Below are 12,745 nucleotides of genomic sequence, written 5' to 3'. Positions count from 1 at the left end.
AATAATGTGCCAAGGACGGTCCCGGTAGGTGGCACTGCTACTTGCTTCAGCTGATATTGCTGTCACTGGATCCTCTCATTGCTTGGCCAACACAGCAGATCTTTTCTCTTGTATTCACCTCCTGTGGCTCCTTAACAAAGGCTGAAACTGGCCCTGGTGTTGCTGGCCCTCCTCAGTGTACACTGCTTAACTTTTTGTTTTGACTTTCTCAGCTGAACTTAAAACTTTTAAAGAGCAGTGGCATATGTTTCTTTTATTTTATATATGTTGAAACCACACCTCATTATATGTAAGGATTCAGACAGAATATATGCAGTAAAAGTTGTACCACTTAATAATACTATAATGCCTTAATTCTGAAAGTTTGAAAATAAAAATAAATAAAACCTCTTTCCCCTAAATGTCCAAATTTACTCACTCTGTATATGCATATAACTGTATCTCTCATGTAAAAGTGTCTATCTCTGATTACGTGAACTTACGTTGTTAATATCAATACCTCAAAACTAAAGCACTGAATAGTTAATGGCTCTCATTCTTGTTTTAGGCCAGAATTCCTATCTGACAAGCACTTTTAATGGAGGTTTGTTTTTATACATTATTTTCCTCCCATGGCCACTTGAAACAAATAATTTTTAAGCCCTACACTGGCCTAAGATACCTGTAATTCAAAAGGTTACTCTTTACACACACACACACACACACACACACACACACACACACACACACACACACACACGCAGAAATCTGTCACTCAAGGTAGCATTCTTACAAAGCAATATATATTCCCCAAAGGTAAAGAATGACCCTCTATTATGAATAGTTTCATACCGTTCAGAATTCATAGTCTGGTCAGCATAATCACTTTTCAAAGCATCTAGTTCACTCTGAAGAAAGGCTAAATTTGTCTGTGTCTCCAAAAGATCTTTTTTGAGTTTTTGATTTTCCTAAAGTGAACAAATCATGAGGGGCATTAGACTCAGGCTTTTTTGCATCTAAAATATATAGGCATAATATTATTGTGCACTGTGTAAGGTTTATCCTTGTAATATTCAAATATTCAATCTGGACACGACATTTCAATGCTTTTGTCAAAAATCTCCTTTCTCAAGTTTGTGTAAACAATGCTTACCATTTACTCTCTGCCTTGTCAATAAAAGCTGATCACACAATGGCTGCACATAAGAAAGAATAGGGTGAGACTTCCGTCAGCTAGGGGAGGGAGAGAGATAGAAGAGTAAGATAGATTGAGCCTTGAGGAGAGGGAGAAGAGAAGTCACGGAAAAATACATCTGAAATTCAGAAAGCCAGAAATATACTAAAACTCAAGTATCTCAGGATTTTGTCTGGGAGGTAGCCAGTTAACCTAGAGGATTAACATAGATCAATGACTTCCCAGATATTTTGGCAATGCTTGACTGAATGAATATATATTGGTGCCTCTTTGTCATTACTGGAGAACTAGCTAGGATAAAGAAAAACAGCTGCTGTATTACAGCTTACATTTACATTAAAATTACTGTTACACACTATATAGGGCAATACCATAAAAATAACACCTACCTTTCCTTAGTTCTTAATATTTTCCTGCTCAAAAAACCGATTATATATTCAAATGTTGTACATTATTAAACTTTAAGGTTGTTCTTCATTTTGTACTCAACATCTGTCTGTTCCAAACTATAACTGGTAGTAATGCACTGACGTTAATGGAAAAATTAAGCAAGACCTTAAGTATCCGGACATCTTCCCAAAGTTGGTTATGTTAGTTGCTTTTAAGAATAAATACCATCATCTAACTTTTTTCTTAAAAATATAATTAATAATAAACAGTTATAATTATGAAAATTTACCTTTTTCTTTAAAAGAAAAATTACTGGACACTTGCAGTTCAAATATTTGACCATGCAAATAGATGGTCTATTTTCCCCTCCCAGAAAACCTCATGAATATGAAATTACAATAGAAATGAAACCATTAACGATTAAAGAATTGGCCAAGGAAACTATGAATACTCAGGTGACTTAAACACATTTCTAGAAAATATAAACCAGATAATGTATGCCACCCCAAAGAAGAGACTCAGGAAAAAAAGGCAGCAGGATATATTTTAGGAGTGCACCCCCCTACCACAAATTTTTGGCACAGTTTCCAGGTGTAGGAGGGGCATGGAAACTTTAAGAGGTAAAGTGAAAAAACCTGTTCATTAGGTCAGTTGGAATGCTGTCCTTGGAAATGATTTCTGGAGGTCACTTGTTATTTCTTGTTTACCTTTGTGGCTCCTTTTCCAACTGTCTATCCCCAGCTCTGCAACAAAGTTAACACCACCACACCACCTCACCATCTTGAATCCTTCCCATTGTGAGCTAAATAAAACCCTTTCCTTATAAAATTAGCCTGCCTCCAGTATTTAATTATACTAATAAAAGGCACCATGGCAGCATTCAAATGCTTATGAGGTCCTGCTGTTAAACAGAGAAAAGGTCAAGTAGCCAAAGAGAGAATGTGAAGTAGAGCTAGGGACCTAGATAGGTGGATCCACAGTTGAGGACACTTGCTGTTACAGAAGACCTGTGGTCTACTCCCAGAACCCACATAGTGACTCACAACCATCTGTAACTCCACTTCCAGAAGATCCAAAGGCCTCTTTTAGCCTTCATGAATACCAGATTTATTCATTTTTATGATAAAGATATGTATCAGCACAAAACAACCATAAAAATGAAATAAAAGTAAATATTTTTTAAAAGGTGAGGGGACAGGAAAAATAAATTAGAACCAGTTGGGCATGGTAGAATCTGTGTTTAATCCCAACACTGATGCAGAGACTGGTAGATGTCTTTGAGTTTGAGGCCAAGTTCTTCTACATAGAGTTTCTTATCTAATCATTTAGACAAACTTTCAAGGAAGTGTGTGTGTGTGTGTGTGTGTGTGTGTGTGTGTGTGTGTGTGTGTGTGTGTGTGCGCGTGCGCGTGCGCGCTCCTGTCCGTTTGTCTAGAGTAATATATTAGATCATAGTGACTGGCTCTTGTCTATCATATTTTGGTAACAAATGCCACATTCAAGAATAATGAACAATGTTAATTATTTGAATATTCATGTAATAATGTGCAATAGTTGAATCAATAATTGTTCTTTGAACAAAAAGATTTCAAGAAGGAGGAAAGATAAGATTATCACAGTTATGCTGTGTACTGCTTCACTTTTCCCAGAAGCAAGAAACACTGAGTGTAATGACCCTCATGGTTCATTAAGTCAAGAAAATATGTTATAATGAACGTCTCAAAGTAAAGAAATTTTAGGTTGATATGAAAGTACAACAAAATTAAGACAATCCAATAAAGACTGTCATTTCATGACCTTTGCAATTAATATTTTCAGGGGAAAATAAAGAAGTTTTACAGAAAAGATGACATAGCAAAAATGATTGAGTGTCATTGTGTTGCCTAGTTTTAAATCAACTTGACCCGAGCTAGAGTTTTTGGATCTGGCAAGCCTGCAGAGCATTTTCTTAATTAGATTAATATGGGAGGACTCAGCTCATTGTAGGTGGTTCTTTTCCTGACCTGAAGTCCTAGGCTCTATAAAAAAAAGTAGGCTGAGGACCCAGAGACAGCAAATTACTAAACATCAGGGTTCCATGACTTCACCATCAGCTCCTGCTTCCAGGTTCCTGCTCTATTTGAGTTCCTGCTCTCACTGCTACTGATGAATTGTTAAATGGATCTGTGACTGAAATAAAACCTCTCCAAATTGCTTTGGCTCGCAGTGTTTCAGCAACAGCAACCCTATTTAAACAATCTTTCAAGAAGAGAAACTAAAAGCACAATCAGAAAAGCCAAGAAAGCACCAACTCTTCATGAAAGTCATGATCCAAGTGTAAAGCCAACTACAATGAAATAACATCAGGCTAAGACTGGGAGGCTAGGCCAGATCTCTCTGAAATTGAATAATGTTTATTCGATAGAAAGCTAGGCAATCCCTACTCAAGAGACAAAGTACGCAGAACACTTTTAATCTTTGAGATTAATCTAAAATCAAAACAAATAACTTAGCAAAGGTAAATGTCATTGATGTTTGCAACAGAGAAAGGAAATATAAACGTAGGAACAGATAATTTTAAAAGACCAGAGAGAAAAGCTGAAGGCAGAGGAAGGCACACGTACAAATTCACTGTTAACCAGATAAGCTAGTTTTCAACATCATGTGTGCATTATTTTAAGTAAATAAACATAAAAAAATAATAAAACCATGCAAGTGGTACATAATTGAAGGGAAACATCTTTTATAATACACTTACTCAAATATATTTCAAAGACTTTTTATAATTATAGTATCAGTTTCTCTTTAAGCCTTTATTCCAGAAACACAAAAACTAAATACCACAAGCATGCTGTCTGTTGTAGTTAGGTTTCTGTCAACTTGATTCAAGTTAGAGTCAATTGGGAAAAGGAAATCTCAAATGAGAAAACATCTCCCTAAGACTGACTTATAGACAAGTCTGTTGGATATTTTCTTGATTAATAATTGATATGGAAGCCTCCGAGATGAATGGTGTCATCTCTGGACAAGTGGTCCTAGGCTGTATAAGAATAAGAGCCATGGGAGCAAGCCAGGAAGCAGTGCTCCTCATAGGCTTCTGCTTCTCTTCCTGCCCTGACTGATCCTGATGATTAGTAACTCAGAGCTCTAAGATGGGATAAACTTTTGTCCCCAAGTTGTTTTGAGTCATATTGGTTTATCTTACCTATTGAAGGTAACTAAAACAGGAAAGAAATTTTTTCCAGTGAAGCATGATTCTTACCGTTGTTAAATCATAAATTTGTTTCTTTAATGAACTCACATCTTGCTTTTCACTTATTTTTCTTGACTGCTCTTCAAGCTGAAAAAGGAAACAAAACTCATTTAGAAGTGCTTTGGTGAGAATCAGAGATATTCTTGAACATGAATGCGGGAATTCTAGCAGTTTTCTATTTTTAAAACTTTGTGATTTACAAATCATTAAATGGCATAAAATCTATAACATTAAAGCATTTGTTTTAAATAATACAAACATTTGAAGGGGGACTTTTATTACTGAATGTATTTTCTTTAAAACACTGGAAAAGCCCTTTGCAAAACCACTCCACTATAAAGCAATTCTTGCTTTCCTTGTTTACTAAAGGAATATAGGCATTCCTTTTTATCCTGTGTGTTGTTTCCGAAAACAAAATTGCAAATCTTGACTTGCCAAATGAAGACTTAAGGGTGTTTGCTGGGGCTGACCACAACAACCTGTTTACAATAAACAGAAAGCTCTTGGATAAAAGGTGGGTGATAGGGCTGAGCCTCACACCACAAGGTTTGTCCAGTACACAGTCTTGGGGTTCACAGTGTGATCAAATTTCCTACAACACATCTGTGCTTAACACTCTCTATTTCACTTTGTAATCTTTGCAATACTCTTCTTTCCGTACTAGCCAAAATGCTTACAATATTTTGTCATGCTCATGTACTTTAACTATGAGCTGTCCTCCTCTTGACAGAAAGTATCAAGTGACATGACTAGCATGTGCCTAACCATTACTACCAGATTAATATTAATCAGGTTTTAATGTCTGGTAAAGACTGGTTCATTTTCCAGGCATTGTTTTCTACTGTATCCTTCCACAGACAGAGAAAACTTTCTTTTCATATACATTTTTGAGTTGACTCTCCTATAGAGCAAGAGGCAAGCAGATCTGGTTATAGTCTTCTATATATGAATATCAACTTATTGGTTCTCCAGTATTAGCACCTTTGCGAGAATCAGACGGTTGTGGCTTTGTGGACCTACTTATAGACATGTTAGTCCATTAACCTGTGTGTCCTTCTACATGTCACTTCTGTGTTGTTTCTGTTACTATGCATGTGTAGTATAACCTTAATTCAAAACTGGTTATTGTGATGTATTTTTTTAAAAAAAGAGAGATCTATGATGACTTCACAAGAGAAAAATTATAAAGAAATAACTCAAGAATCTCAGAATTTGTTGTAAAAATTAGTGACAGCCACAATAATCTGTAAATAATACTTATAATTTTTGAGAGTCCTTAAAATTCTCTCCTATAAATATTTTTACTGTTTTATGTTGCAAACATAAGAGGTGGGCAAGGTATGTAGTACAGGCAAGAAAGTAAACACTTCTTTGGTTACCAGCTCTTTAAGTTGGAGCATATCATTTGCCCACTCTGGAAATTAGACTCATTTGTAAAACATAGCTATTTAATAAGATCATAAGAAAATGGTTCATATTTAAAGTTTTTAAATTATTAGAATGATCTTAATAAACTATAATTGGTGAAATATCAATTACTATGGTTAGGCAGGATAATTCATTGTTAAAAGTGTTTTACTTTCACTGTATCTTTGTTTAGTTTCTGTTTCAATGACCTGTCCATTGGTGAGATTGTGGTGCTGAAGTCTCCCACTATTATTGTGTAGGGTACAATATATGTTTTGAGCTTTAGAAAAGTCTCTTTTATGAATGTCAGTGGCCTTGCATTTGGGGCATAGATGTTCAAAATTGAGACATTCTCTTGGAGTCATATACATTTCTTTTGATATATATGAAATATACATTAGCTATTCACAGTACTTACAGAAACAACCACATGTAAGATGTAACCTTAACCCTGAGACAGACCAGCTTGTAGTATCAGTAAGAGGGATTTTTCTTGTTGTTTTTCTGTTGTTTCTGTATATGGAGATGTCAATTTGATAACACAATATCAATTACACTATAAACATCTGAAACAAGGCAGGTGCAGGCCTCCAAATCTCCCTTATCCTGCTGCCTCACTCCACAGTCACTTCTAAACACGTGTCAGCAAATCACAGAGCACAAAGATACTGTTCATTAGTACTTAACATGCTCTTGCTCATATTTCTACAATTTTTTTCTTAACTCTCAATGATCAGAAGATTGATAGACAGTGAACTTTCTACTTAAAAGAACATTTTTTATCTCACTTAATATTTACTTACATGGAACTTTCTACTTAAAGGAACATTTTTTATCTCACTTAATATTTACTAATTATCTGCTATGCAGCTTGAAGTCAAGTAAGAAAAAGTAATACAGGAAGGAATACATGTCTTACCCAGATAATGTTTCAGTAAAGTACAAACTTTCTACTGGAAACAGGATTCACTCAAAGCACTTAGTGAATGAAAACTAAAGCAACCAATATAATAACTGCTCAAGGATAAGACCTTTTATTAATCACATGTTAAAAGTCAGATGGGCCTTTAAAAATAACTCTTCCAAGGAGATAGACCAACTAAGAAATGTCATTCTTTCTTCTACTTTAATGTAATTCTAATTGTTTTCCAACTACAATGGCTTAGATACAGTAAGATACTAAGGATGTTTCTAGAATATCTAGATGCCATATACACACCTTTTTTAACCTTTTAATGGTCACCTGTAAATCTCCTACTTCTGTTTCATACTGACGTCTGAGGTCAGTGAGAGCTTCCTCAGCTTTGCGTTTTTCCTAGAAGGAAAATAAAAAAATATTATGTCAAGAATTTCTGTTCTTAAATATCCTTCAAAAAAGCATGAACAACAACAACAACATGAAGCAATTTTATATCAACCTAAACTGACCAAAATGCTCCTAAAGAAGAACAGTAAGACTAGATAGTAGAAGAACGCCAGAAAGTTTTAGATGTGTAGCAGTACTGGACTTGAAACCTAAAAAAACAGAGGAAATGTAGAACATCAAGATTCATACATCATCCTGAAATACAGACTCTAAGACTCTAATACTCTCAATACCACAACACACCAATGAATCTGTAAATTACTACTGTCAAAAAACATAACATCTATGGGCTCCACTGAATGCCTACATACTGTGTTGTCTCAAGACTCAGGAAGGAACAAACTTTTTTTTGTTTTTTTACCTAAATTGAAATCACATCATTAAAAATTTCTATGCAGTCAAACTGCAACCAGGAGCAAAGTCAGGTGTTTCAGCCTCCTCCTCCTCTTGCCCTCATCCATAGACAGCTTGATTCCGAGGATATCCATCATAACCTAGCTCCTAGGTGAGACACACACCTTCAGCCCAATACTTGGCATAACTGGGACCCCCATAGGGTCCAGCAGATGCAGGACTTATCTACCCTGCCAGAGACACATCATTCCTTAGGAACAAAAATGTACCTGTGCAGAGATCAAGATGCTCTGGCAACCCCACGCCCACATCCAGGAATAGCTTGACTCCCAGGATATCCAAAATAACCAGGCTCAGAGGACGGACAGGATCCAGTCAGAGACAGCAAGGCCAGTTAATACCAAAAAATAACCACATGACAAGAGGCAAGCACAATAACATACGCAACAGAAACCAAGACTTCTTGGTACCATCAGAACCTAGTGCTCCCACCACAGCAAGTCCTGAATATCCTAACACACTTGAAAAGCAAGATTCTGACCAAAAATAAGGAAGACGTAAATAACTCCCTTAAAGCTATACAGGAGGAAACAAGTAAACAGGTATAAGCACTTAAAGAGAAAACACATCAATCCTTAAAAAAAATACAAGAAAACACAAAAAGGTGAAGGAATTAAACAGAACCATCAGTATCTAAAATTGAAAATAGAAACAATAAAGAAATCATAAAGGGAGGCACTGTGAAATGAAAAACTTAGGAAAGAGATCAGGAATTTCAGATGTAAGCATCACTAATGGAATTCAAGAGATAAAAGAGAGACTCTCAGGCATAAAGGATACCATAGAAGATATTGACACAACAGTCAAAGAAAACAAAGAAAAATGAAAACACAGCATACCAAAACTTATGGGACAAAATGAAAGCAGTGCTAATAAGAAAATTCACAACTGTGAGTGCTTCCATAAAGAAATTAGAGAAATCCTTACACCAGCACTTTAACAGAACATCTGAAAGTTCTAGAACAAAATGAAGCAAACACACCCAAGAGGAGTAGACAGCAGGAAATAATCAAATTCAGGGCTGGAATCAACCAGTTAGAAACAAAGAGAATGGTATATAGAATCAATAAAACTAACAGCTGGTTCTAGAGAAAATAAACAAAATAGATAAACTCTTAGCCAAATTAACTAAAGGGCCCAGAGACAATATCCAAATTAACCAAATCAGAAAGGAAAAAGAAGATATAACAACAAAAACTGAAGAAATTTTTAAAAATCATCAGGTCTTACTACAAACACCTATACTCAACAGAACTTGAAAATCTAGAATAGATGATTTTCTAGACAGATACCAGGTACCAAAGTTAATCCACGATCAGGTAAACTATCTAAACAGTGCCATAATCCCTAAGGAAATAGAAGTAGTCATTAAAATCTCCCAACCAAAAAAAAAAGCCCAGACGGTTTTAGTGCAAAATTCTATCCTTCAAATGAGACCTAATACCAATACGCTTCAAACTATTCCACAAACAATACCTAATTCCTTCTATGAAGGTACAGTTATGCTGATACCTAAACCACATCAAGACCAAACAAAGAAAAAGAACTTCAGACCAATCTGACTTATGAATATCGATGCAAAAATATTTAATAAATTTATCACAAATCAAATCCAAGATTACATCAGAACTACCATTCACCAAGATCAAGTAGGCTTCATCCCAGGGATGCAGGAATGGATCTATATACAGAAATCCATCAACATAATCCACTACATAAACAAACTCAAAGAAAAAAAACCACCTGGATATCTCAATTAGAAAGATCAGGAATTCAGGGCACATATCTAAACATAATAAAATCAATATACAGCAAACCAACTTAAAGCAATCCCACTAAAATCGGGAACAAGACAAGGCTGTCCACTCTCTCCCTATTTGTTCAATATGGCACTTGAAAGTTCTAGTGAGAGCTATTAGGCAACAAAAGGAAGTCAAAGGGATACCAATCAGAAAGGAAGAATTCAAGGTGTCACTATTTACAGATAATATGATACTATACATAAAGACCCGAAAAATTATATCGGAGAAATCTTACAGCTGATAAACAACCTCAACAAAGGGACTTGATATAAAATCAACTCAACAAATCAAATAACCTTCTTTACACAAAGGATATATGGGCTGAGAAAGAAAATAGGGAAACAATACCCTTACAATAGTCACAAATAATATAAACTATTCTTGATATAACTCTAACCAAGCAAGTCAAATATCTGTCTGAAAAGTACTTCAAGTCTCTGGAAAAAGAAATCAAAAATCTCAGAAAATGGAAAGATCTTCCATGCTCATACTCAGAATGCATCAGAATGGCTAAGATCAAAAACTCAGGTGACAGCAAATGCTGGCAAGATGTGGAGAAAGAGGAACACTCCTCCATTGCTGGTAGGATTAGAGGCTGATTTCCACTTAAGAAATCAATCTGGCAGTTACTCAAAAACTGGATATAGTTGTACCTGCAGACCCAACTATACTACCACTGGTATTCAACCCAAAAGATGTTCCAGCATATAACCAAGACACTATGTTTGTTCATAACAACCTTATTTATAATATCCAGAGGCTGAAAACAACCCAGGTGTCCCTCAGTGGAAGAATGGATACAGAAAATGTGGCATATTTACACAACGAAATATTACTCAGCTATTAAAATTGACAACTTCACGAATTTTGTAGGATAGAACTAGAAAATATCATCCTGAGTGGTGTAACCAAGACCAAAAAGGACGTACCAGGTATATACTCACTGATAAGTGGATATTAACCCAAAAGTTCAGAATACCCATGATACAACTTATAGACCATATAAAGTTTAAAAAGAAGCAAGGCCAAAGTGTGGATGCTTCAATCCCACTTAGAAGAGGGAACAAAATAATCATGAGAGGCAGAGAGAGGGTGAGAGAGAGGAGAGGAAGGGAGAAAGAGGGCAGGACTGTGTATGGGAAGAGACAGGAGAGGAATACAGAAGGCTAGCAGAAGAAATAGAAATAAGTTGCAGTGGAGGTGGGAGACTGGGGAACCACTAGAAATTCACAGACACCAGAGAGGATCCCAGGACCCAGTGGGGATGACACTCACTGAAATACACAAGAACAGCAAGATAGAACCTGAAGAAACCACCTTCTATAAATAGACAAGGCCCCCAGTGGAAGGATGGCGCCACCCACCTATCTCAAAATTTTTCACCAAGAATTATTCTTGTCTAAAGGAAATGCAAGGACAAAAAACGGAACAGAGACTGAAGAAAAGGCCATCCAGACACTGCCCCACCTTGGAATCCATTAGCATCCAGCAACCAAACCCCAAAACTACTGCTGATGCCAAGAAGAGCTTGGAGACAGGAACCTGGCATGGCTTTCCTCTGAGAGATTCTGCCAGCTCCTGACTAAGACAGATGCAGAAATTCACAGCCAACCACTGGACTAAGCCTGGAGACTGCAAAAGAAGAGTTAGGGGAAGGACTGAAGGAGATGAAGGGGATTACAACCCCATAGGAAGAATAATAGTAGCAGTTAACTGGACCCCACAGAGCTCCCAGAGACTAAACTAACAACCAAAGTGTATATACATGGGTGAGGTGCCTTATCTAGCATCAGTGGGGGGGAGGTGCTTGGTCCTGTGGAGGGCCTGTTGCCCCAGCGAAAGGGAATGCTGTAGAGGTGAGCCGGAAGTGGGTGAGTTGCTGGGGAAGCACCATCTTAGAGGCAAAGGGAAGGGGAGGGTGATGGAGTTTGCAAAGAGGAGACTAGGAAAAGGGACAGCACTTGAAATGTAAACAAAATAATTAATAAAAGAAAAAAATTTCTAAGCAAAATTGTGATAGGCTAGAAGAGTTCCTTAACATGGTTCAGTCTGAGAAATGTTGTTAAGTGATTTTTGTTCTCAGGTAAACATGGTGAAATGCACTTATACCTCCTTACACCAAATAAAGTGGCTACGACATCAGCTGGCATTAATAATAGAATCATTCATTGTACTACAAGCAGCTGAGACACCATTCCACAGTATGTGAATGTATGTTGCACATTCTGATGTATCATGTTAAGTTTCCGTGTAAAAGACAGTGACAGAATGGCATACCAGGAGGCCTAAATCTTCTATTCAGAAATCCTCACTAAGGTAGAAGGTATGGCCTTGGGAAGAGAGGAATTAATTTATGAAAGAAAACTACAGTGGAAGACTGAAAACTTCCCAGACTGCTGGCTACATATAGGAAAACAGAGTCATCCAGAAAATTAAATAATATATAAAGGATCCATAAAAGGTAATAATGATCCTATCTCTCTCCATACAGGAATTTTATATTACAGATCCATTAGCTGCCTTTCTCTGTCCCAAAAGGGAGTCTGAGTCTCCTTGCAGTCTGTCCTGAAAAAGAACTGACAGAAAGGTACCTGCAGCAACAAGGAAAAAGCAAATCAAGACACTCTTTCATCTCCACCCCAACACACACACACACACACACACACACACACACACACACACACACACACACACACACACACACACACACACACACACACACACACACACACACAGTGTTTGCAGGACAAAGTTGATTAACTGTGCTGTGACCTTGCAGCCAGTCTTCCTTGAAGCTTTGAAATAAATTTATGGTAAGGTCAGGCCAGGTCAGGCTAGATCACAATTTGTTGGAAATAAGATAATAACAATTCAAGACACTAGTGAAAACAAAGCAGGGTTTTAATAATATACAGTTCCACTGAAATACCCAATAACAGAGAAAAAGCAAAAATGGCTGT

General features: G+C 36.7%; 1 protein-coding gene across 1 annotated transcript in view; it reads right to left on the bottom strand.

The window, feature by feature from the left end:
• Positions 1–12,745, bottom strand: part of Rasef (RAS and EF-hand domain containing) — a 67,183-nt gene that overhangs the window by 22,608 nt on the left and 31,830 nt on the right. The window contains exons 4-6 of the mRNA XM_032902702.1: positions 7,423–7,518; positions 4,806–4,883; positions 832–947 (exon numbers count right to left, since the gene is read on the bottom strand). Of these exons, the coding sequence (XP_032758593.1) occupies positions 832–947; positions 4,806–4,883; positions 7,423–7,518 (290 nt within the window). The remainder of the gene's footprint in view (positions 1–831; positions 948–4,805; positions 4,884–7,422; positions 7,519–12,745) is intronic.

The sequence above is a fragment of the Rattus rattus genome, chromosome 1, assembly GCF_011064425.1.
Source record: "Rattus rattus isolate New Zealand chromosome 1, Rrattus_CSIRO_v1, whole genome shotgun sequence".
Classification (NCBI taxonomy): domain Eukaryota; kingdom Metazoa; phylum Chordata; class Mammalia; order Rodentia; family Muridae; genus Rattus; species Rattus rattus.
This window is presented reverse-complemented; position numbering and strand designations above follow the sequence as displayed.